This window comes from Prionailurus bengalensis, chromosome B3, assembly GCF_016509475.1.
Source record: "Prionailurus bengalensis isolate Pbe53 chromosome B3, Fcat_Pben_1.1_paternal_pri, whole genome shotgun sequence".
Classification (NCBI taxonomy): domain Eukaryota; kingdom Metazoa; phylum Chordata; class Mammalia; order Carnivora; family Felidae; genus Prionailurus; species Prionailurus bengalensis.
The window spans coordinates 115,844,779-115,871,654 of NC_057355.1; the positions used below are offsets into that span (position 1 = coordinate 115,844,779).

Here is a 26,876-nt window from a genome sequence, read left to right on the forward strand (position 1 = left end):
GCTGCAGAACTTGAAAAATAATCATTTCTTTTCAAGACGCTGTCTTCCGTACTCTTGTTATTGAACAGGCGCCTAGAGTGATCACCGATATAGACTGCGACTCCAGATATCTTTCAATGGCCCTATTCAAAAATGGCGGTAGCATAAGCCTCCTGGGCCATAGGTCGGTTGTAACCCGGAAGTACTCTTCTAAAGGAGGGGGCGGTGAAGCAATCCGGAAGTGGATGTAATGAAGAGGTGCCACTTGGCGGCCATGGCAGCTGTAGTATCGGTGGCTCTGGGTCAAGGCCCAGCGGAGTGGAGTAACATGGGCAGTATCGGGTATAGGGCAGAGACAGCTTTGTATCACCTTCGCTGCTGAACCCCTAAGCCCATCGGTAGAGACCTGCAGGACTCTTTCCCCATTCTAGACCCGGAGGAGAGTTTGCCGGGACTGGTGGGCTGGTCCCAGGCTGGCGAGAACCGCCCCAAGGAGGTAGGGGAGCCGGGAGGACGAACAAGTTTGCTTGGGTTTTCCTCCTTTTCCTGCTGCCACCTGGGACGTTGTGGAGGGAGTGGGTCCATTGTGCCACCATTCCGACGATTGAAGATATCGCCCTTTGCATACCTTTAACTGTTAACCCTAGGGAATCCAGTGACTGGCGTCTGAAAACAGGGATTGGGACCTGAGATTTCTGAAAGTTCTCTCTGGTGCTAATATCAGCAAAAAGGGACTGTTTTCAGGTGCGTTCCAGAGAAGGGTTTCGTGAACACATCTGTTGGTGAGGAGGACGAAAAAACTGGAAAGTCCACTTGTCTTGGAATCACCACACGCGTTTAAGAACCTAAGCACCCTTTGAAGCCTCTGAAAATTTGTAGTCTGGAGGCGGTGGGTAAATAAAGGAGGACAGAATGGATGATTTCATCTCCATTAGTCTGCTGTCTCTGGCTATGTTGGTGGGATGTTACGTGGCTGGAATCGTGCCCTTGGCTGTTAATTTCTCCGAGGTAAGAAATTCTCAATTTTCTGTCAGTTGTCAGGATGGCTGCTAGGAAGTACTGACAGTTGTAAAGGGAAGCGGTTTCCTCAATTAAGCTCAGAGCTAAAGATCTTCGTAGGAAAGACTATCTTTTTAAAAGATGCATAACATTTCACGGGGCGCCTGGGTGGCTCAGTCGCTTAAGCGTCCGACTTGGACTCAGGTCATCGTCTCACTGTTGGTGGGTTGGAGCCCCGCGTTGGGCTCTGTGCTGACAGCTCAGAGCCTGGAGCCTGCTTCAGATTCTGTCTCCCTCTCTGCCCCTCCTCATTATCTCTCTCTCTCTCTCTCTCTCTCTCTCTCTCAAAAATAAACATTAAAAAAAAAAGATGCATAACATTTCATAATAGAAACAAACCTCATTTTAGGCACTAGAGCCCTTAACTTGGGGTGGGTGGATCCACTGAAGATCCTGGGGTACTCTGAACCTTGTGAAATTGCATACAAAAATTTAGGACTCTGCACATTTTCCTGGAAAGAGGTACCATAACATTCTTTGGATTCCCAGAGGTTCCAAGGAATCAAGTTTCCAGATTGCTATCAAGGAACATAAATGGGGAATATTATTTGTCTGTATGCATTGAAATCAATATACCTTATCTTTTTGAGGAAATGAAGCATAGTTTTTTGGGGGGAGAGGTAATTTTTTTGTATTAGAATCCAAAATTTTCTGGTTTTTTGAATTAGTTTTTTGTTAATACAAAAATGAATTCATGCTAACGAATGAAGATAAGAAAACTAGATTGTTCTTAACTCACATTTCCTTTTAAAGAAAGAGAGCATTGGAATGCATATTTGAAGTTGTTTCAGATCTTTACTTAGAAATGAAATTTTTGTTAATATGTTTTGACATTTTGGTTAATTTGTACATTTGTCCTTATTTGCACAAACATTAATGAGTGGGGAAGAAAGGTGGAAGCATTGTTCAGTTAAAAGTGCGGATAAGTTCCTCATAAAGAGTTCACAGCATGCACAGAGCTCAGACATCTAGGGGAGAAAACCCATTACATTTGGAAGGAACAGGATTTCATGAGTATTTAGGGGTTCAGCAGTAAAATAGGCCCAGTTTCACCGCCAGTCCTGAAAGAGCTTCGTGAGAGAGCAAACTGATAGACCAAACCTAACCCACAGTATTTAAGGTTGTTATTGCTTTTTTTTTTTTTTTTTTTTTTTTTGTCTGTATTCCCTGAAGGCAGTAGTTGGCTAGAGCTGAAGCCTGCTTTACTCATTTGGGCCACCTGCTGTCCAGTACTTTGTAAGCTTGCTTTATTCTGCCTTGAATCATATTTTCTATTAACTGCATTAGAATTGAACTGGCCTTATCAGGGCTAATATTTGTGAGATTTAAGTTGGCGTATATATTTAAAAACTTAACTGAGGTAGCATTTATCAAAAATTATAATGTCTTCAAATAAGAGATTAATGAAACTTTATTTGTATAAAGTGCTGAGAACTTTTCCAGTTTCAGTATCTTCTTGAACCATCTTGAGTGGTTTTTGCAATATGCGATCTGCTATCTTCTTTTTCACTGAAAGGAAATGTGTACATGAGTGGTGTAATTAACCAAGCCATTAATAAAGATAATTAGTATGACATGTCATTTATGGCTATCTGAATTGATGGTCAAGTGGTCTTTTCCAGCTGTAGGCCTTAAAATGCTATAAATCACATTCATGATATTCTTTTATTATTACAGCAAGCACAGTCCATTTTGAGCTCTTGGAATAAAAATGAAAATTATATATAACTTAGACATGTTAGAATTCAACTGATGTTTTTTATCTTCTAGAAATTAAGCATTTTTTCTAGACAGATTATACTATTATATATTGATGTATCATGAAACTAGTGAGATGATAAATGTGTAAAAACTAAACTTCATTCATGGAGGCTGGGAAGCAGTTTCTACCTTTAGCAAATAGTTCCTAAGCTTCTATACTGGCTAAACAACTTTCCTTTAAAAATTTTTTTTAAGTTAATTTATTTATTTTGAGAGAGACAGACAGCATGAGCAGGGGAGGGGCAGAGAGAGAGGTGGAGAGAGAGAGAATCCCAACCTGGTTCCGTGATGCCAGCGCAGAGTCGGACGTGGGGGCTCAAACCCATGAACTGTGAGATCATGACCTGAGCCAAAATCAAGTCAGACACTTAACAAACTAAGCCACCCAGGAGCCCCTGAACAACTTTACTTTTTAAGGAAATCTGGCTTTTCTTAGAGACTAGCATTATTATAAGTAAAAAGACCAGTCTAATTTATTTTACAGTTCACTTTCATCTATATGGAAACATACGCTTCTTACTCATGTTCTTAATCTAGCTGCTGCTTTTATTCAATACAGTATTTTCCCCTTAGAATTTCTCAGACAGGAATAAAAGTTCAAAAACCCATTAATTGTGGCAAAATTAGTGTTTAGAAATGAGTTAAAATTAAGTAACCTGAAAATTGCTACAGCAGTGGTGCCTACCTGCTGTATCTGACCATCCGGCTTTATGTGACAGTGATCTCATCACTGTCTTCGGCATTCCTTGCCCCCAGACCAACTTTCTTGATGCTTTTGTAACTTCTTTCTTGCTTCCTTTATGCCTAAGTGATTTCTAAAATGAAGCAAAGGAAAATCTCTGATTCCTTTTTTTATTTTAATGTTTACTTATTTTTGAGAGAGAGAAAGAGAGACAGAGCACGAGTGGGGGAGGGGCAGAGAGAGAGGGAGACACAGAATCTGAAGCAGGCTCCAGACTCTGAGCTGTCAGCACAGAGCCCGATGTGGGGCTCGAACCCACAAGTCATGTTCTCATGACCTGAGCGGAAGTTGGATGCTCAACTGACTGAGCCAGCCAGGCGCCCCAAAATCTCTGATTCTTGAAAATACTTATGAGCAACTGATGCTGAAGATGCTCTGTTCTTCAGCATATGGGAAGGAGAAAAACTAAAGTTGTAAAGAAGGCCAGAGCATGCCTTACACAAGTGAAATCCCATCTGGTAAAGGAGTTGGAACCACTAGGTTAGTACTATCTTACGATGTTAGATTCAGTTGGTAACGAGCAGTTTTCTTTGGCTCTAAAGGAAAACACTACGTAAGTAGGTGAAGAGCCTACAACTTAACGTTAGCTGGAATTAACCCAGCTTAGCAAGTGCTCTGACTGATGAATGAAGTTAACAGCCGAAGTGAGAACAGACCGAAGTGAGATGTTAGATGGGTTATCTGAGGATTGTTACTTACCTGAGCACGTCTCCTCTTTGCCACAGAGCTGGTAACAGAGAGCAAGCTGTTCGCACCAGAGCTCTAGGGCAGTGCTCCTCCAGCTGTCTGGTAGATGACTAATTTTTGGTCTTGTTTAATTTCCATTCTATTGCAAACCAATATATTTATAAAAATTAAACACTAAAAAAATGAAATGGAAAAAAAGGCATATGAACTACAAGCCCAAATGCAGTGTAATCATATTGAAGAGGCATACAATTACTTATATAATTGTAATGTTTCTATCATATACAGTGTTCTGAAGGCTTTGTCTCAGTTTCACACTTCTCTTGTTGCAGACCGGTTTGGGTTATAATGCCATCTTCTTCCTGCGTTAAAATCGTATAAACCCATAGGTATGCAGATGAAAGTAGTGCTGCTCTCACTTCAGTAAGGGATTCAAGATGACCGGTAATGCGCTCAAGCCCCGGGAACTGTCTGGGACAGGTAGCGTAGTTCAAAATCAGTGTTGCTTTTTGAACAAGCTCTTTTAACAGCCAGATCTTTCCTTTGAAATGACCTTATAGGATTGTTGTGAGGATGTAATGAATTAAAATAAGGGCGAGGCTGTATTCTAGGCCATAATAAGAACTTTAGAAAATGTTGAGGATTATACTCCTTACGGATTATGAAAACTTCTTTAAGGTTTTCATTTTTAGAACTTTGTTCTAAATTATAATTTTTTTCTAAAGTTTATTTATTTTGAGAGAGAAAGAGAGAGGAGGGGAGGGGCAAGGAGAGAGGGAGAGAGAGAATCCCAGGCAGGCTCCACACTGTCAGCACAGGGCCCAGCACAGGATTCGAACTCCTGAACTGTGAGATCATGACCTGAGCCGAAACCAAGAGTCGGATGCTTAACCAACTGAGCCACCCAGGAGCCCCTTAAGTTATAATTTTTAAGACTTTATTTTGAAACAGACTCCTAATAGAATTCCTCCATCCCATTCTCCAGTTACAGAAACTTCTCAGCATTTTTGTTTGGAATCTGAAAGGTCTTGTTTGGGGATTGGCATTCCTATTCACCATGAATGTTCCATTTGGAGAGACCAAGTCTTCTCTAGTCTGCCTGCCTTATAGTATTTTTCTTAGTATTTGCCTTTTTTTTCTTCATTAGTTCTCATTTTAAGCTTTGTTTTATTTTTCATTTGTTTAAAAGTTTTATGTCTAATTATCATAACTCATTCATGATAAGTATCTTGGGACTTTGAGTCACCAACAAAACAGACATTTGTGTCTAAGGAATAAATTTGTTCAGCATGCTTTTCTGACAATTGGTTCTTTTTGAAATAGATGTGACAAAGTGGTATTTTTAAGGGCTTTTGCATTGTCTGGTATATTAACGTTTTATTCTCTTCAGGTAATGCAATAAATGTGATGCCTGTTTGGAATTTCATTTCTAAATTCAAACAGTTTACACTTTGCTTTCTCTCCACCCATACCTGGAAAACAATCAGTAACTTTATGTCTTAGAAGATTATTGTTTCATAAGTGTCTTTGCTTGATAAAAATGTTTGGATCAAATAAAAACTAGATAAAATCTGGTCCAATATTTTCCTGAAAAGCTTTCTTTTCCCTAGGATATTATGTGGATAAGTGCTATTGAAACTTATCTGTTTAGGGGCGCCTGGGTGGCGCAGTCGGTTAAGCGGCCGACTTCAGCCAGGTCACAATCTCGCGGTCCGTGAGTTCGAGCCCTGCGTCGGGCTCTGGGTTGATGGCTCAGAGCCTGGAGCCTGTTTCAGATTCTGTGTCTCCCTCTCTCTCTGCCCCTCCCCCGTTCATGTTCTGTCTCTCTCTGTCTCAAAAATGAATAAAACATTGAAAAAAATAAATAAATAAACATTAAAAAAAAAAGAAACTTATCTGTTTAATAATATTAATAATAGTTAATGCTTACTGAGCTCCTTCTGTGAAGTGCCAGGCACCGATATATGGTATCTTATTTAATCTCCAAGAGGAGACAGATAGGTACTGGTATACTTCACTTTACAAATGTGCATACTCAAGGCTTGGAGAGTGTGGTAGACACTGGTAGAGGTGGGATTTGAAACTAAGTCAGTTTGACTGCCAGTCCAAAGCACTTGACCGTTAGATATTTCCTTTTCTGATGAACGCTGTAAAGAAGGAATGAAAGACCATGGGTCTAGATTGGCACCTTAGCTCCCCAAATTAGGAACATCTTAACACCACTGACTTTATCTCCATTAGCTCCCCAAATTAGGAATATCTTTAACATCACGGACATTCTACCTTCCACAGTACATCTCCTGCCTTGTGCTTTGTCAGTGTAGCAGAATTGAAACTAGAGGTAAACCACCTTCAAATAGCATTGAAACCTTTAAGAAAGAGCAGAATATATCCTAAATGCCCTTTAAATTGACACGTGCCAACTTAGAATCTGAAGCAGTTCCCATTTTGAACTGTCTAAAATTAATTTCATGCTTTGTAATCAAGTCAATTGTAAATTGTGATATTCAAGAATTCGCATCGGAGGTGCCTGGGTGGCTCAGTCGGTTAAGCGTCCGACTTCAGCTCAGGTCACGATCTCGCGGTCCGTGAGTTCGAGCCCTGCGTCAGGCTCTGGGCTGATGGCTCGGAGCCTGGATCCTGCTTCTGATTCTGTGTCTCCCTCTCTCTCTGCCCCTCCCCCGTTCATGCTCTGTCTCTCTCTGTCTCAAAAAGAAATAAACGTTAAAAAAAAAAAAAAAAAGAATTCGCATTGTTTTTGAGGGAAGAAGACCTAAAATGAATTCAGAATGCCTCTGTATGTGATAGTCTTAACCTTTCCTGTAATTGAAGAATTTAGATGTGCAACTTTGTTGAATGATAACAAGGTTTAAGATCTTCTGTAGTTCAGTTTGAAATCCCAGGTAATAAGTAGTAATGCTAAGTGTAGTACAGGTATTTCTTAAAACCTGATGGAATTGTGGAAGTCTCAGTCTGCCTCAAATACTAATATTGAATGTCTAATTTATTGAAATAAAATAGAACTAGGTAGCAGTTGGTCTGGAAATTCTTCTGCCCCAGTTATATGGATTTTTAAGTGATGAGGCCTTGGGGTTAACTACTGGATAATTACATCTAAGTATCTGTTGCAAGCCCTGTATGTCACTGGGGGTCAGTTTTCTAGTAACCAAAAAATATACCCTAGTTTCTACACCTTACATATTCCTGTCATTAATTCTTCATGCATTTGACAAAGGCAAATTGGGGAATCAAGATGGATGCTAAAAGCAAAAAAAAAAAATAAAAAAAATAAAGAAAGAAACAATGAAATAGGTTTTGTGGTGAAGCAGTTGAGCATAATGTTTAAGAGTACAGATTCTGGAGCTAAATTACTAGATTCAGATAGTGGCTCTGCCATTTGCTGGCTGTTGTGAGCCTGGGCAAATTACTTGGACATTTTATGACTCTTTTGTAAGATGAGTATCTATCTCATAGGGTTGTTGTGAGGACTAAATGAATTAGTATATGTAAAGCAATTATAGTAGAACATGCTTAACATAGTACTTAAAAAATATTGGCTATTATAATAGAGATGAAGGAGAATATTGGTAGCACCTCTGTTGTATAGAAATTGTCCATCCGGAAACCTCATTAGTCTAAAGGATCAGAAAAGTCTCTGATTAGCTAAATAGGCAGACTGACTGTCCCTGGCTGTCACTTCTGTGTATCATTTTTTGTAATTCTAGTGGGTTAGTATGCCAGTTATCAATTTACTGCCTCTCAGCTCCAAATTCACTCTCCGTTGACCACTCTGCAGAAATGGATCTGGGCCCTTTAAATATCTTTCCTTTGCCAGCTGGCACAACATCGCACTTTGTCAATAGGGGATACTGGAGAGAAATTTAAGAGGAATGGCTTTTCCTTCTTGGTCCATGCTTGCCCGCAGGCTCCTAGGCAACTATTCTGGCAACAATTCTTATAGGCCAGGCTGCCCACCTTCCCCCGCAGGCTCCTCGCAGCGCGTACGTTTGACTTCTCAGGCCTCTGGAAGGCTTCTCCAGGGCCCAGCTCCTGCAGGCAGGTTTTCAAGCCCCAGCCTCCCACTGAGCACATACTTCTCCGGCACCCAGCACCCAGCAGTTCTCACTGGCAGCACTTCCCCTTGGCAGTTTTGCAGGAGAGCCTCTCCAGTAAGACACTTTCCCATAAACAGCTTTCCCCAACAGCCAAGAGTGCAGATTTCCAGCAAGTTCCACCAGTGTGGCACCACAGAAACTTCTCTGCCTGTAATATTGTGACTTATAATCAGTATATATTTGGTCTTCCTGTTTCTGGCACAGAGCTCCTAAAACCCTTGGAATTTCCCAAGTGATGAGAGCCATAAAGGTATCTTCTGGCTGTGAATGAGATGATTTTTAGAACGCCCATACTTAACGTAGGGTTGGAGGCTGGTTGCCAGGGGAACCAACCAACTGAGGGATTGGAAGGTTGGAACCTTCATTCCCAGCTGGGAAGAGAGAGGGGCTGGAGGTGAGGTCAACTGCCAGTGGCCAATGATTTGATCAATCTTGCCTAGGTAATGAAGCCTCCATAAAACCCCAAAAAGACAGGGTTCAGAGAGCTTCTAGGTCGATTGACACATGGAGGTGCTGGAAGAGTTTTACGCCTGCGGAGGGCATGGAAGCTCATCGCCCTTTCCCCATACCTTGCCCTGTGTATCTCTTCCATCTGGCTATGTCTGAGTTCTGTCTTTTTACAAGTAACTGGTTAATCTAGTAAGTAAAATGTTTCTTTGAGTTCTGTGAGCTGCTGTCTCAGGTTAACCAAATCCAAGGAGAGGGGATCATTGGGACCTCCAGTTTATAGCCAGTCAGACACAGCTGACAAACCTGGACTTGCACCAGTGTCTGAATGTAGCCAGGGCGCAGGGGTGCAAGAGCACCCCGTTTGGCCACTGGCCACTGACAAAACCCAAAGGCAGAGAGATGAGAGGTGGTAAAACAAGAAAGGAATTTATTTCAGCGAGGCCAGCGCTGGGAAGACAGTGCACTGGCATCTCAAAACTGTCTCCAAAGGGCCAAAAATACTTTCAGGTTTCTATAGGAAAATGTTGGGCAAGGCCCGATGGGTAGATGCAGGATAATCAGGTCAGTCATTGCCTTGGGCTCAGTTATACAGGGTCTTGCTGGCTCTAGGCAGCCCTTTATCGCTCTCAAGGGGGTAGTTTCAAAGGGGGTGGTTTCAGTTCCCTTCAGGGGATGTTTGGCCCTCAGGGTGGGTCTTTTGTCTGAGTTAAGAGATAACCTGGAAAGAAGAACTTGATCAGTTAGAAAGTTAGAATGGAGGTAATTGAAGTCCTCTTTCATGAAGGTGAGGGGCAGTCTTGTAGGACTGAATCCTTAACCTGTGGGCGCTGATGTCTCCAGCAGATAATGTTAGAACTAAGTTGGATTGTGGGACACCCAGCTGTGCCCCAGCATTGCTTGATGTGGGGAACCCCTCACCCCCCAACACACACACACACACACACACACGCGCGCACACGCGCACGCACACACACACACACACACACACACCCCAAAATTGGTCCCAGAATCTTTAACCTCTCTTCACTGAGCCCCAGCCATGCCCCTTCCAGCAGGGTTTGGATTTCAGTCCGCATGGGACCTCTTTGACCACCCTTACCTCAGTCTTACAGTAGACACTCCTCCTTTTATCTGCTATTCTTACATTCTTTAGAGGTCTAGTTTATTAGCTCATTTCTCATTATTCCATCCCCTGTTTTAAGCTTTCTCTGTTCAAATTATGATTTTTCTTTCTTGATTGGACCCTGACTGATACAACTGGGTAATGGGTCATAAAAATCGAATAACTACTAAGACTGAACAGTGAATCAGGCCTGGAGGAAGATAAGGCAGTTCAAGTGCCATGATGTGAGGTAGCTGACCTTCAGTGTCAGTGCCTGGAAGTCATTAGGGAGTAGTGGAAACTGTGGTCATCTGAAGAACTTGGGCCATTTGACGACCTCTGCCTTGGTGTCACCAAATCTTCCTCCTCTTGAGAAGCTGGAAGTCAGGATTTTTCATGAAATTTTCTGAATTTTACATTTTGGCTACCGAATCAAATATTGTTACATCACTGTGTGGGCCAAACAGCCCATGTTTGTGAGTTGCCAGTCTAGAATTTCTGGGCTGGACTGATTTCTAAGCTCTTGGAAAACTAGAAGTAGCAAACTAGGAGGTGTGGGGGAAGCAAGGAGAGGAGACACATTGTAACACAATAGCCAGAGGGGGAGACTGGAAAACACTTGGAACTACAAAACATCAAAGTGCAGTCCTTTGGAACCATTTAATAAAGGAGAAAACATCTCCCTGTTTACATTAAGGGCATTGTGCTTTCTAATCTGACCACAGTGCAATAATAGTAATAATAGCTACAGTGTAAGTTTATGTGTTAAGTTCTGTGTTGATTTTTTTTTTAATTTTTTTTTTCAACGTTTATTTATTTTTGGGACAGAGAGAGACAGAGCATGAACGGGGGAGGGGCAGAGAGAGAGGGAGACACAGAATCGGAAACAGGCTCCAGGCTCTGAGCCATCAGCCCAGAGCCTGACGCGGGGCTCGAACTCACGGACCGCGAGATCGTGACCTGGCTGAAGTCCGACGCTTAACCGACTGCGCCACCCAGGCGCCCCAAGTTCTGTGTTGATTTTAATAGTAACCTTGAAAGGGAAGAATTTTTGTCCTCTTTATAGATGAGGAAACTAAGCTCATACTGATTTTACAAAGTTCAAAGGGGCTATTTATATAGCCTCTAAATAAATGAACAAAAATTCTTTCCTTGAAAAGAATGGCTATATAATATAGGCTCTCTGTGAAAATTTAGAAAATATGATAATCTGTAAAAGGAAAATAAAATCATCTATTATCACGTTGTCCAATGAGAATCACTAGTAACATTTTTTATTTCTTTCCATTCTTTTTTTTCTACTTGTCTACATTTTTAACGTGGTTAATTATGTGGTTTATGTATAATTTTGCATTCTCCCTTCTTTTAGCTGGTAGTATAACATAAGCACTCTATTACTAAAATTGTGTTCTAGGCATTTTTTAATGTTTACGTTCAGTTATTTTATGCATAGAATTTTTTTTTAATTTTTTTCAACGTTTATTCATTTTTGAGAGGCAGAGAGAGACAGAGCACAGGTGGTGGAGGGGCAGAGAGAGAGGGAGACACAGAATCTGAAACAGGCTTCAGGCTCTGAGCTGTCAGCACAGAGCCCGATGCGGAGCTCAAATCCACGAACCATGAAATCATGAGCCAAGCCGAAGTTGGACACTTAACCGACTAAGCCACCCAGGCGCCCCTGCATAGAAATTCTTATATATTTAATTTGTTCTCAAAATTTTGCCATAGTAATAGTGTTGAATAAACCTTTTTGTGTCTAATGCTATGAACATAGTTCAGATTATTTCCTCAGAAGTAGAATGACAGGATCAAAGGGCATAAATGTTCTTAAGGTTCTCAATCTGTATTACCAGGTTTTTTAATGCATTTTTTTCCAACACATGCAAATGACACTGTATTCTCACAAACATTGAATACTTTTATTGTTAAGTTTTAAAACTTTGCTAATTTAATAGAGAAAAATGTATCTTTATTTACATTTTCTCAGGTCAACTGAACTTCTTATCTATTAATAATACATATATCGCCAGGTTCTGATGTTTTCCCAGGTTCTTTCCCAACAGGTTTTGGTTTGTGTTTGTTTTTGTAGTCACACTGGAACAGTCTTATGGGATTTCCATTTATGTTTAGTTATTTTATGTTTGAAAAGACTCCTGCTCAAAAAGAAAAACAAATTAGTCCTGTCTTCCAAGGTTGGAGGAAGCGGCATTAATAAAGTATTGCTTGTTCTTACCTCTATGTCAAATGAATTAGGAAAGCGGAAGCCTGTATGCCACTGGGAAAATGGCAAATTTGGAGCCTCGTTTGCTTGAATTTTTATCCAAGTATCCGGGTTTTGAGTTCTTATTCTTGCGAAGGAGGGGCCTAGGAGCCCTTTATGCGTGCTGCTAATGATGTTGGAGATAAGTGCCCACGGTCCTCTGTGCTGAGTGAGCTGATGTCATGCACCTACGTGGTGATACTGGCAATGCCACGTGCCCTTCTAACAGAGGAAGACACTGAACTTGCTCAGGGTCATGCTGCGGCAACTGAGAAGCAGGAAACCTTTGGGCATCTAGTCTCGGCTGTAAGGACTTGAAGGACAAAGTTCATATTTAAGTTTTCTTCGTCATCTGTTACTGACAATTAAAAGCAGGTAATATAGCAGTTAAAGTGAATATCGTAAAGTTAAAGGAAGTCCCTCCTTGAAGTAGGTTTGTGTGTAAGAATATAAAGATGGCCTTTGTTGCTTGAACAGTAGTACTCTGCACTTGGGATATTTCATGCTGCAGTGCCTAGAGCTTTGAAGGGAGTAGTCTTATAATAAGTGACGCATCTTGAATTTTTTCGGAGACTATAGCTGATGCTGTCAGTACTAAAATGAGCATGGTACAAGGGACATTGAAATAAACTTTTAAATGCTAAAAGCTTTAAATTAGTGGCTTATATTTCATCAAACCAAATAATTTGACTGTTTGTATGAGCAGTGAAGAAAAACCATTTAACTATGTTGGTGTCTGCCGAGAAAATTAAACTGACTTCAAAGCTTTACACTGATAGTTAATGGCATTGAATACAAGCTGTTTTAACTAATACATCTGGTCAGTCCTTTGGCTCAGTCAGGCTGCAGCTGTGAAACTGTAAAATGAAATAACATAAAGCCAATGGCATTGGATGGTTCCTGCCTCTCTTGAGCAAATATGTCATTTCCCTGACAGAAATTATTACTTTGGGCACTCTCTTTTCATCTTGAACCACACTTGGAATTTGTAGTTCTTCATTTAAGTACATCCTAACAGTGATTTACCAAAGGCAAAGGAGAGAACCTTTCGGCATTTTAACTTTGACATATATACAATTTTGAGATTGAATCTTAAGTTGTGAAGCTCTGTGAAAAAATAACAGCTATACAGATAACATGGAGCCACGTCTCTAGTGCTTGAAATAAATCAGATTGCATCTAAAATAGTTTGGGTAGTTAAGAAATTAGTAAAAAATAAAACTGGAAACTATAACCGGTAGCAGTGATTGACTACTGGTTCTTTTTTTCATCAGAAGTGTTACCTCTATAGTATTAGTCACCCTGAGAAGGTTAGCAGACATTTATCAAGCTCATAAAAGTTATGGAGGGTAAATAATCTCTGTATTGCCTGGTTGAAGATTGAAATGGTGACTAAACAAGGTTTTGAGCTCCTTGGGAAAAAAAAGTAAAGTCATTTCAGGTAGTTGTATTAATGAGACAAATGACAACATTACCTCACATTCGCTTTAATGGAATCCTGTTATGGTTCTTTATTATGTGTACTTGAATACCCTTTGAGCCGAAGCATAAATTCTAAAGCAGCTAACCACTGAAAATTCTTGATATGGTTACACTTGTAAGGAATATGTTAGGCCTATTTCCCAGGCCTGATGAAGCTTCACTGCATTTGTGTATCTGTTGATATTAGAGCCAGTGACATGGGGGGGTACCAGTCCCTAGTGCTTTGCATGGTGCCGGGCATTTAATTCATTCTTCCAATAAATATTTAGGGAGAATCTGGTATATGCCAGATTCTGTCCTATAAACTGCTGAACGTCGAGCAGTATATTAAAAACAAAAATCCCTTCTCTCATAGAACTTACAATTTTGGGGGGAAGGACAAACATAGTACTCAGTGGATGTTTAACTTCATTTGTAAATGTGCTTTACTTAATTTCAAAAGGAACTAAAACATAATGCAGTTATTTTAGCTTGCTTGGTCTTTCCTCCAAGGAAGTACTATAAAACTAGTTGATTTACTCATGTTTACCTTGATCTCTTCTTACAATTTCTCAAATTCTTTGTTTCTAAATTTGCTTATGTATTATAATACAGACCTCATGTTTACACTGCAAGTCAGGGTTTTCCAGGCTTTTGGGTTTCACGGTCCAGTAATATATATATATTTTAAGTTTTTATGTATTTATTTTGAGGGAAAGAGAGAAAGGGAGAATCCCAATCAGGCTCCGCCATTTTGGCACAGAGCCTGATGCAGGGCTTGATCTCATGAAACTGTGAGATCATGACCTGAGCCAAAATCGGGAGTTGGACACTTAACTAATTGAGCCCCAGGCTGGTAATACTTTTGAATTTAGGGAAGATTGACACAAGATTGCTTGTTTTTAATTTTGCCAAGTGGAGACACTAAAAAACAAAAACTATTGTCACCAGATGATTTTTTGAAAGAAAGGACATTTTAAGACCAAAAAGTAGGTAGGGCATAATCTCAGAAGAAAGAATAGTCCTCTACATTGAAGAAATAAAACCTTAGGAAAAGCTTGCTTCGTTGTCCTCCTCTTACTTTGCCCTGGACCTTTAGAAACTGTCAATAGAGAACAAATATAACTATAATTTTGGTTTTCCTCTTGATGTTGCTGAGGGATTCTTCCGGCTCATACTGTTTAAAGAGGTTGTACAATTGCATGTTATCTTTTTCAGATAATGGGTTGTATGGGTTTTTTTTTTTACATATTTATTTTGAAGGAGAGAGAGAATGCACACACACACGCACACACATGGGAGGGGCAGAGAGAGAGAGGGAGAGAAAGAATCCCAGGGAGCCTCCGTGCTGTCAGCGCAGAGCTCAACTCGGGGCTCAATCTCATGAACCGTGAGATCATGACCTGAGCCCAAATCAAGAGTCTGATGCTCAACAGACTGAGCCACACAGGCGCTCCCAGACTGTATCTGTTGTGCCATGTGGTGGATATTGTCTTTGAATGTACAGGGCAACAGTGTGCATTGTCAAATCTAATCATGCTCCTGCCACTAACTAGCCCTAGCCGTGTGATCTTGAGCAAATTATTTCTCACCTTTGGCCTTTGGTTCTTCATCTGTGTATCAAGAGAGGATCATTTTTTACATTTTCTTTGAGTTCTTGAACTTGGATTCTATGTCAATAACTTTGGTAGCTAGTATCCCTCTTTTTAAAGTGTGCACCTAAAGATTAATAAAATAAAAATAAACAATTTTTGTTGTGTCTTTGTAAAGATTTGGACCAAGTTCCTTTCCATATTCTTTCAGCTGAGAGCATTTAATTGTTCATAAGTGATTAAAAAAGAGATGTAATTTCATGACTATGTGCTTTAAAGACTTACCATGATTTCTTGTAATGACATTTTGCTGCACGTGGAAATGCAAGTGTTTTCAAGCTTACTAGGGCCTTTGGGACATTCTTACAAAATCTATTGCAATATATTTAGAAATATGGTCCATAGAGGGGCGCCTGGATGGCTCAATTGGTTAAGTGACTCTTGATATTGGCTCAGGTCATGATCTCATGGAGTGTGGAGTCTGCTTGAGATTCTCTATCTCTCTCTCTTTCCCTCCCTCCCTCCCCCCCTTTCCCATTTCTTCTCTCTCTCAAAATAAATAAACAAACAAACAAAAAAGAAATATTGTCCGTAGAAATAAGTGAATGGAATTATGGGTAATTTCACCTTGGAGAGAAGAATAAAAATGTTAGATTATTTTATTTATTTTTTACTTTTATTTTTTATTTTTTAAAATTTACATCCAAATTAAGGTTAGCATATAGTGCAACAGTGTTTTCAGGAGTAGATTCCTTAGTGCCCCTTACCCATTTAGCTCATCCCCCCTCCCACAACCCCTCCAGTAACCCTCAGTTTGTTCTCCATATTTATGAGTCTCTTCTGTGTTGTCCCCCTCCATGTTTTTATATTATTTTTGTTTCCCTTCCCTTATGTTCATCTGTTTTGTCTCTTAAAGTCCTCATATGGGTGAAGTCATATGATTTTTATCTTTCTCTGACAAATTTCACTTAGCATAATACCCTCCAGTTCCATCCACGTAGTTGCAAATGGCAAGGTTTCATTCTTTTTGATTACTGAGTAATACTCCACTGTGTGTGTGTGTGTGTGTGTGTGTGTGTGTGTGTGTGTGTGTGTGTGTGTGTACATACCACATCTTCTTTATCCATTCATCCATCATTGGACATTTGGGTTCTTTCCATACTTTGGCCATTGTTGATAGTGCTGCTATAAACATGGGGGTGCATGTGTCCCTATGAAACAGCACACCTGTATCCCATGGATAAATGCCTAGTAGTGCAATTGCTGGGTCATAGGGTAGTTCTATTTTTAGTTTTTTGAGGAACCTCCATACTGTTTTCCAGAATGGCTGCACCAGCTTGCATTCCCAAGATTATTTTATTTTTTTAAAGTTTGTTTATTTTGAGAGACAGAGAAAGCACAGGTTGGGGAGGGGCAGAGAGAGTAGGGAAGAGAGAGAATCTTAGGCAGGCTCTGAACTGCCAGCAAACAGCCAGACATGGGCTCAAACTCATGAAAATGTGAGATCATGACCAGAGCTAAAATCAAGAGTCAGAGGCTTAACCAACTGAGCCACCCAGGTGGCCCGCATTAGATTATTTTAAATAGGTTAAAATTTAAAAGGCAACATTTCAGGAGAATTCTTTGTTTACTTTATTGATTTGAAGGTCTTTTTCTTCATGCCCATAGATATCTAAGTTCTTCTGGATGGCATGTATCCCTCAGTTATCTTAAATTTCACCTGCGTCTTAATTTTGTCGTATGCGAGCCTCAAGAACTCACCTCTGCTCCTACTTTTTATAACTTGTCTCAATGTAGTACTTCATATGAGCCAATGTAGAATATTTTAAAGCACTTGGTAAATGCCTAGTAAATTTGTGGATTGGTCCAGAATTGTGAATACCACTGGGTTTTCCATGCAGTCATTGACATAAAATTGTGATGAGTGATTTTTAAGGAATGTTTGAATGACAGATGAATTGTTTAAGAAAAAATTTTGGGGAGGTGCCTGGGTGGCTCAGTCAGTTGAGTGTCCAACTCTTGGTTTTGGCCTAGGTCATGATCTCACAGTTTTGTGAGTCCCAGCCCCATGTCTGGCTCTGCACTGGCAGTGAGAAGCCTGCTTGGGATTCATTCTCTCCCTCTCCCCCTCCCTCCCTCTCTCTCTCTCTCTCTCTCTCTCTCTCTCTCTCTCTCTGCCCCTCCCCTGCTTGTGCTGTCTCTGTCTCAAAATAAATAAATTTTAAAAAAAAGAAAAAGAAAAAAATTTGGAAATGCCTTTTGGTTTCAGAGAGTTGCCATGAAGAAGCTTTGTTAAAATTGAATGGTTCTAAAATGAATCCTTTCAAGGATCCTGGCTGAGTAAATTACTACCTAGGTAATTTTTATAGATCTGTAATTTTGTAGAGTAAAAGGTACCAATCTTAATAGTTCGATGAATTTTGGCAAAGGTAAACAAATGTACCTAACATTCCAGTCAAGATTTAGAACCTTTCCATCATCCTAAAAAAGAAATAACCTGGTGCCATTTTCTAGTTAATCCCTCCTGCCACTGTGTTTTCCCACTAACCCCATCTGCTAGGGGCAACCACTGTTGTGATTTCTTTTGCCAAGGCTTAGTTTGGCCTGCTTTTGAATTTCATATAAATAGACTCAGTAAGTAACTCTTGTGTAAGACTTCTTTCATTCAAACATCAGGACATGTTTTTGAAATTCATTCAGGTTGCTGTATGTAGCGGTAGTTTATTCCTTTTTGTTACTGAGTTCCATCGTATGAATATATCACAGTTAGTTTATACATTCCCTTATCGATGGACATCTGATCCAGATTGTGCCTAGTATTGAGAAGGCATCTACGAACATTCTTGCACAGGTTTTTTTGTGAACATTGTTATGTCTCCTGGAAAATACCCAAAGTGAAATTGTTGGTTTAACTTGATATGAGACTAACGGTTTTCCAAAGTGGTTGTACCATTTTATGGACCCACCAGCAATGCGTGAGTCTTCCAGTTGCTCCGTGTCTTTGCCATTACTTAGGTTTGTCAGCCTTTAATTTGAGCAATTTTAGTGGCTGTAAAGAGGTATCTTGTAATTCAGATTTGCGTTTTCCTGGTGACTAAAGATGTGGAGCACTCTTTCATGGGCTTATTGGACATCCGTATATCTTTGGTGAAGTGGCTGTTCACTGTTTTACCCATTTTTTGTTGTGTGGGTTTTTTTGTTTGCTTTTGCCTGTTACTGAGTTGTGGAAGTTCTTTATCAGTATCTTAAGTTGGGTTCCCCAGAAAACAGACTCTGAGGAGGAGATTTGCACACAGGAAGTTTATTGGGGGACACTGTGGGGAATAACACCTGGGGAAGAACGAGCAGAATTAAGCAGATGGAGAAGTTGAACTGTTATTCGGTTATATTAGAGGCCTCAGCTCACCTTGCAGCAGGCTCTGAAGCTGGATGGCCCTTCAGAGATTTCCTGAATGGAGACAAGGAGACCTGGCTTTGTACCTCCCTCCATACAACCCAGTGGACTCGTCATGGGATATGGACTGCCCTGGGAGAGGTTCGTCAGTACCCTTTGACCCAAGGTCAGGTCCTCACAGGGACTCAGCTGTCTCATCAGACTGCAACACTCCCCGTGGCTAGGGGAACAGGTGTCTCCAACCTGAAGGAGGTTGATGTGGACAGTGTTCCCACAGCGTCTGTTACAGGTGTACGTATTGTAGCTATTTTCTTCCTGTATATAGCTTGTCTGTTCATTTTCTTAGTGGGTCAGCAAATGTCTTAAGTTCTGATGTGGAATTTTTTTGTGTCCTTGATAAGAAAATTTTGCCAGCACCAAAACTGCACAGATATTCTTCCTTCTAAAAGTTTTTGAGTTCTAGATTTTATATTAAGGTATAATCCATCAGGAATTAATTTTTATGTATGATGTGAGCTGCCACCCAAGTAATTCTTGAGGGCGATCAGCTCTTTTTCTTTTAAGTACATCAGTTTCATTTCTTCTCATCTTCCCTTAATTTGCACTACAGGGGCGTCTTTCATTTCCATTTCCCCGAGTCTACCATGGTCAACGTCAAGATGCTGACAGGACAGTTTTCTTCCCCAAGCAATGTATTCGCTAGTTTGATCGTGGAGTTCTGAAAGCAAGTCCCTAAAATGAAATGGTTTGCTCAGTGCAGTTCAGTTTACCATTATTTTTGTCCTTCCTTAGAAGTAAAACTTTACATTCATGAACCTTTTTTTAAAAACAAAGGTGACTTTTAAGAATTCGTTGGAGAAAATGAGAAGACTGACTCACATACCATGTCCCCTTCTACACAGAATACAGCTGTTTTTCTGTCTTGTGTTCTCTGTGCTCTGACAGTTTGTCTCAAATGAATGCTGTGATTAACGGTGCTTTGATGAGCTTAGTAACTTGTAAAGGACAAAAACTCTTAGAATAGCTCGGTATTAAATATTAAAATAGTAGCACCAGTTGTTTGGTGTCATTTTTCCAAAATGCTTCAGTCACTTTCTCCTGTTACCTCCTATATAAGACATGTACAACTGTTCTTACTTTACAGAAGAAAAGCTGAGGTACTGAATTATGAGCCAGTTTGGACATGGGGCCATTTTCTGCCTCCCAAGCCAGTGCCCCCTACTACTGGATGCATTCAGAATGCTGTATCTATAAGTAGCTAGTAACGGCCATCCTGAATGTAGGAAGGACCACCTGGCCTGTGTGCTGGGAAGCAGGGGGTTTCCTCTCTTGCTGCATAGCAGGTATTAGCAGGTGCTGACATTGCAACCGTAGTTTCCCCGTTTTCACTGGAGACACAACGAGATCTAGATTCCTTCCTTCCTCCCAAACAAGGAAGGAGCCTAATGCTTCAACCAGCCTTTCAACTAAGAACCCATTTTCCCACAGACACAGTATGTATACGTCTGTATGTACATATGTTTGTCCCCCTAGCCTCAGAGTCACAGGTTTAGTAGGAGAACAGAGATAACGCAGTCGGTTATTTATCTTCACCTCATAAAGGAAACTAAAACAGAAAAGTGAAGCATGTACATGATACACCACTAATTATTAAAACATTTTCATAAACAACATACACAACTACCCCCTTTTAGTTTTTTAAATCATTTTTCATACTGCTAAGACTCCAGGAAGCCATATAGGGCACACCACTGCTTCAAGACACTTTGAAATGTAATCTTATATATCTTGTATGTTGGGAGGCAATCTCTCAAAGAAAATTGGGTGGAAAGAAAAAAATCGAGATTAGGTTGGATTAAAACTGTAGATCGTTTATGGCATTGATTGTGATGATGGTTTCACAGGTATATACGTATCTCCATACACATCAGGTTGTATACATTAAATATCTACAGCTTTTGGTATGTGAGTCATATCTCAGTGAAGCAGTTTTGAAAGAAAATCCATAGAACATTTTAGTACCGAATTAATTAAGCACATTTTTTTCATCGTACTTCGTGTTCATTGCAGCTCAATTATGAATACGTTTCACAAATTGTATGTTACATATTATGTTTATAAAGTATAAAGTCAAAATTTTGTTAATGTTTAATTTATAGTTTACTTATGTATACTTGCATTACAAATATGAGATTATCGTTGCATATTGTCTGCCATCAGCTTTTCCTCATGGCAGTACATCATGGGTTTCTATATCCATGAATCGAATCATAGTGGGGGTTTTTATTTTGTTTTTTTTTGATTTAATTTTTGAGAGACAGAGAGAGACAGAGCGTAAGTGGGAGAAGAGCAGAGAGAGAGGGAGACACAGAATCCGAAGCAGGCTCCAGGCTCTGAGCTGTCAGCACAGAGCCCGATGGGGGCTCGAACCCATGAGCCACGAGATCACGACCTGACCCAAAGTCAGATGCTTAACTGACTGAGCCACCCAGGCACCCCTCTTTTCAACAGTTTCTTATGTTTTCTTTCCAGGAGCGACTAAAGCTGGTGACTGTTCTGGGTGCTGGTCTTCTCTGTGGAACTGCGCTGGCGGTCATCATGCCTGAAGGAGTACATGCACTTTATGAAGATATTCTTGAGGGTGAGAGAGAGAGAAGAGGGCCTTCTTTGAGAGATGTTGTTGACGTGGAGAGTTGAAAGAAGCCTAGTGGGGTTTTTTTTCCTGAACATAGTTCATATTTGCCATACAATTCTACCCTGAGAAGAATTCTTAAAACTTCTCTTCTGACATCTTTGACGTTGAACACACCCTTAGCAGTTTGTGAATTGGATGCCCCAATGGCTAATGATGTTAAACACTTTTTCATATGCTTGTTTATCTTTATTATGTGTTCTTTATGATTCAAATTTTTGCCTATTTTTTAAATTGTGTTTTCTGGGGTGCCTGGGTAGCTGAGTCAGTTGAGTGTCTAAGACTCTTGATTTTGGCTCAGGTCATGATCCCAGGGTCATGGGATCGAGCCATGCTTTGGGCCCTGCACTGAGCTTGGAGCCTGCTTAAGATTCTTTTCTCTTTCCCTCTGCCCCTCTACCTGCTCCTACTGTCTCTCTCTCTCTCTCTCTCTCTCTGTCTCTGTCTCTGTCTCTGTCTCTAATTAATTAATTAATTTTCTTATTATTGATTTTTGAGAGTTCTTTATATATTCTAGACACAAGTTGTTATTTTTTTGTTTTTTTGCTTTTTTAAGTAAGCCCTAGGCCCAATGTGGGGCTCAAACTCACGACCCCAAGATGAAAGAGTCACATGTTCTACTGACTAGCTACCAGGCATTCCCTGGATACAAGTCTTTTATCAGATAGGTGATCTGCAAATATTTTCTCCTACTCATTGGCTTATTTTTTCATTCTGTTAACAGTATCATTCACAGAGTAGTTTCTAATTTTGATGAAGTCCAATTTATCAATTCCTTCTTTCATGAATTATGCTTTGGAGTCATATCTAAAATCCCTTTGCTAAACCCAAGTTCACAAAGATTTTCTCTTTGGTTTTCTTCTAGAAGTTTTATAATTTTAGGTTTTACACTTAGATCCATGATCCATTTTGAGTTAATTTTGAATATGGTGTGAAGGTTTATTTTTTTGGATATGGATGGATGTCCAGTAGTTCCAACACCATTTGTTGAAAAGATTATTCCTTCTCTATTGAATTGTCTTTGCAGCTTTGTCAAAAATCAATTGCAGCACTTGTGTTGGTCTATTTTTGTACTCTCTATTCTGTTCAATTGATCTACATGTCTTTCCTTTGCCAATACAGCATTGTCTTGATGACTATAACTTTATAGCATATCTTGACATCAGATAGTGGAGTCCTTCTAACTTTGTTCTTATTTTTCAGAATTGTTTTGGTTAAACTAGTTCCTTTGCCTTTCTAAATAATTTTAGAATCAGCTTGTCAGTATCTACAAAATATGGTGAGACTCTGATTGAGTTGAATCTAAGCTTGATTTGGGGAGAATTGACATCTTAAAAATACTGTATTTTCCAATTCATGAATACAGTATAGATCTCCATATTTTTTTAGGCCTTTGATTTCTTTCATCAGTGTTACAGTTTTTTGTTTTTGTTTTTTTTTTTTTTTAACATTTTATTCATTTTTGAGAGAGAGAGAGAGAGAGAGAAAGTGTGAGCAGGGTAGGGGCAGAGAGAGAGGGAGACACAGAATCCAAAACAGACTCCAGGCTCCAAGCTGTCAGCACAGAGCCTGATGCGGGGCTCATATTCCCAAACCGCAAGATCATGACCTGAGCTGAAGTAGGCTGCTTAACCAACTGAGCCACCCAGGTGCCCGTTTTTGTTTTATTTTTTTTATTTTTTTTTTAATGTTTATTTTTGAGAGAAAGAGAGAAGCAGAGTGTGAGTGAGGGAGGTTCAGAGAGAGAGGGAGACACAGAACTCGAAGCAGGCTCCAGGTTGTCAGCACAGAGCCCGATCCGGGGCTCGAACTGAGATCACGACCCGAGCTGAAGTCGGACACTTAGCCAACAGAGCCACGCAGGTGCCCCTGTTTTGTATGGTTTTTTTGTTTTTGTTTTGGGGTTTTTTTTTTGGGGGGGGGGTTGTTTGTTTTTTAAGTAATCTCTACACCCAGCATGGAGCTCGAACTCAAAGCCCTGAGATCAAGAGTTGCATGCTCCACAAACGAGCCAGCCAGGTACCCCCAGTATTGTGGTTTTTAGCATACAGATCTGCAGGTATTTTGTTAGATTTATATCTCAGTAATTCATGTTTTTAGTATGATTGTAAATGGTCCCGTAAAAATATTTTGATTTCCAGTATTCTAGTATATAGAAATTTGCTAAACCTAACTTGTTATAGGAATTTTTTTGTAGATTCTTTGGGATTTGCTAAACAATCGCATCGTCTATGAATAGAGACAGTTTATTGTTTTCCTTTCCAGAAACACTTTAATGTTTATCTTTCCAATAGTCTTTAAAAAATTTTTTTCCTTTTCTTATTGCACTGGCTAGACTATCTAGTATGAGGTTTACTAGGAATGAAAGTAGCCAGCCTTGCCTTATTCTCATTCAGTCTTTCACCATTAAGTATAGTGATAGCTTGGGGCGCCTGGGTGGCTCAGTCAGTTGAGCGTCCAACTTCAGCTCAGGCCATGATCTCACACTCCGTGAGTTTGAGCCCTGCGTCAGACTCTGTGCTGACAGCTCAGATCCTGGAGCCCACTTCAGATTCTGTGCCTCCCCCTCTCTCTGCCCCTCCCCTGCTTATGCTCTGTCACTCTCTGTCTCAAAAATAAATTTTAAAATACTAAAAAAATTTTTTAAAAAAAGTATAGTGTTAGCTATAGGTTTTTTTAAAGTCTTCCTTTTCAAGTTAAGAAAGTTTCTCCTTTTGGGGCACCTGGGTGGCTCGGTTGAGCGCCCCACTTTGGGTCAGGTCATGATCTCACAGTTCATGAGTTCGAGCCCCATGTCGGGCTCTGTGTAACAGCTCAGAGCCTGGAGCCTGCTTCAGATTCTGTGTCTCCCTCTCTCTCTGCCCCTCTCCCACTTGTGCTGTCTCTCAAAAATGAATAAATGTTAAAAAAAAAAAAAAAGAAAGTTTCTCCTTTTATTCCTAGTTTGTTGGAAGTGTTTATCTAGTCTCTTAATGTGGTGAATTACAGTGATATTCAAATGTTGAACTAGACTTGTGTATACCACCCCCCTTGATTGTTAGTAGATTATCATCACTGGATTCAATCTGCTGATATCTTGTTGAGGGTATCTGTATCTTTGTTCAGGAGGACTATTGGCCTGTGGTTTTTCTTTCTTAAAATGTCTTTGTATGGTTTTGTTGTCAGAGTAACGCTGGTCTGTTAGGGTTGGAAAGTGTTGCCTCTTCTGCATTTTGGAAGTCTGTAAAAAAGCAAAAAATACTTCTTTTCTTAAATGTTTGCTAGAATTTACCAGTGATACCATCTAGGCCTAGAGTTTTCTACTTTGGAAGGTTTTTAGCTATGAATTCAGTTTATTTAATAGACATAAGACCATTCAAATTACCCATTTTTTTCTAAGTTAAAGAATTAGTCAGGGGCGCCTGGGTGGCTCAGTCGGTTGAGCGTCCGACTTCGGCTCAGGTCATGATCTTGCGGTCCGTGGGTTCGAGCCCCTCATCGGGCTCTGTGCTGACAGCTTGGAGCCTGGAGCCTGCTTTGGATTCTGTGTCTCCCTCTCTCTCTGCCCCTCCCCCACTCATGCTCTGTCTCTCTCTCTCTCTCTCTCTGTCAAAAATAAATAAACATTAAAAAAATTTTTAAAAATTACTCATAGTTGTTCATAGTAACCTTTTTTTCTAATGTCTTCATTAAATTTTTTTGCCCCAAAGAACCATGTTTGATTTCATTTTTTTCTGCTTTATATTTTGTTGATTTCTGTTTTGCCTTATACATATTAAAGCTTTTTGGTCAGGTACCTACTACACATTTAGGATTACTAGGTCTTATTGGTGAGCTGACCTTTTTTCATTATTATGTCCCTATTTATTCCTGATAAATATTTCTTGTTCTCAAGTCTGCGTTGATATCAACTGCCACTCCAGCTACGTTCCTTTTGAGTAGTGTTTACATGGTATATCTTTTTTCATCCTTTTACTTTTAACGTATATCATTCACTATTTTTAAATTGGATTTATTGTAAACAGCATATAGTTGAATTATATTTTTTAAAATCTGATTTGACAATTTCTCTGTCTTCTAGCTGGTGTATTTAGACCAGGGGTCAGCAAACTTTTTCTGTAATGGGTCAGACAGTAAATATTTCAGACTTTGTGAGTCATGTGGTCTCTATTGATACTATTGAATTCTGCCATTGTAATCAAGGGTACTGATTCTTTCCTTTGTGATCACCACTCTTCTGCTGAGCCATCCAGTGAACGTACTGTTTCAAATATTATATTTGTCAGTTTTAAGATTTCTACTTGGTTTCTTTTTATAGTTTCTATTTCTTCAAATGACATTCATTCATTTCAAGTGTTTTTTTACCTTTACTGATGAAAGCGTAGTTATAATAGCTGCTTTAAAGTCTTAAGTATTCCAGGATCTGAGTTGTCTTGGGGTGGGTTGATTGTTTTTTCCCTTCATAATTGGTGAAATTTTTCTGTTTCTTTGTATGTCAAACAAGTTTGGGTTGTATTCTAGACATTTTTAATAATATATTTTGGGACTTTGAGTCCTTTCAAAATCCTCTAGAGAATATGTAATTCTTTTGTTTTAGCAGTCACTTAGCCTGGTTGGTTTCAGACTGTGAAACCAGTGGTGCCTTTTTGGGTGATGGTTTTAATTTTAGTTCAGTTTTCAAAGCCTTTGTAATGCTGCTTTGGGTATGTCCCATCCCTGCAGAGCTCAGGGGTGAGTCTGGGACGTGTGCCTTTATACACACTGTGAAGGGAACCCTTCTTAGCTCTTTCCTCTCCCGGATTCCTCTCACACTCCCTGGCTTCCAGGGGCCCATTTACTTCATTCTCTGGCCAGAAAGGTGGAGTTTTTCTAGGAGTTTTAGCTGCCTCTGCTGTCACTGCACACTTCTGTGTAACTTGGGACACCTTCAGGCCAAAGTGGCAGGAGAAAAGAGAGAACAGAATAGCCAAATCCCCCTCCCCCCCCCCATGCTCTTCAGACCACTCCTGCCAGAAAGATGTGGTTTTTCTGGGGCTTGTAACTACCTGGGTTGCTGCCATGCCGTTCTGCACCTGGGACCACCTTCAAGGTAGGGCTGGGAAAGAAAAACGAGGGGTGGTTTCCCTCCGTACCAACACTTCTCAGCAGCCCCTTTCCCTGGTCCTCTGGCCAGAAAGACAAGGTTTCTTTTGAAGTTTTTGCTGCCCTCTCTCCTCTTGCTATTGTTTACATTTGTTAGTCCTTAGGTAGTTGTTCTTTGTGTGTTTTGTTCCGTTTTTGTAGTAATCATTGTGTAACTGAGGCTATAATAGGTTTACTCCATCTTAGCCAGCTCCAGAAGTCCCTGTCATTTTTAAAAAATTTTTATTTTAGTGTATTTATGAGACAGAGACAGAGCATGAGTGGGGGAGGGGCAGAGAGAGAAGGAGGCACAGAATCCCCAAGCAGGCCCCAGGCTCCGAGGTGTCAGCACAGAGCCCAATGCGGGACTCGAACTCACGAAGTGTGAGATCATGACCTGAGCCGAAGTCAGACGCTTAATCTCCAAACTTTCCCACATCTCTCTGCACTTTTAATCTCAAACTTTTAATCTCCAAATTTCC

General features: G+C 40.1%; 1 protein-coding gene across 2 annotated transcripts in view; it reads left to right on the forward strand.

Moving 5' to 3' along the window:
• The first annotated feature begins 42 nt into the window (after positions 1-42).
• The window catches only part of SLC39A9 (solute carrier family 39 member 9), a 52,479-nt gene continuing 25,645 nt past the window's right edge, over positions 43-26,876 (forward strand). For both annotated transcript variants that reach the window (XR_006293421.1, XM_043556442.1), the window contains exons 1-2: positions 43-987; positions 21,135-21,243. Coding sequence is in view for 1 of the 2 variants with exons in the window: in XM_043556442.1 (XP_043412377.1) it covers positions 892-987; positions 21,135-21,243 (205 nt within the window). In the remaining variant the exon portion in view is untranslated. The remainder of the gene's footprint in view (positions 988-21,134; positions 21,244-26,876) is intronic.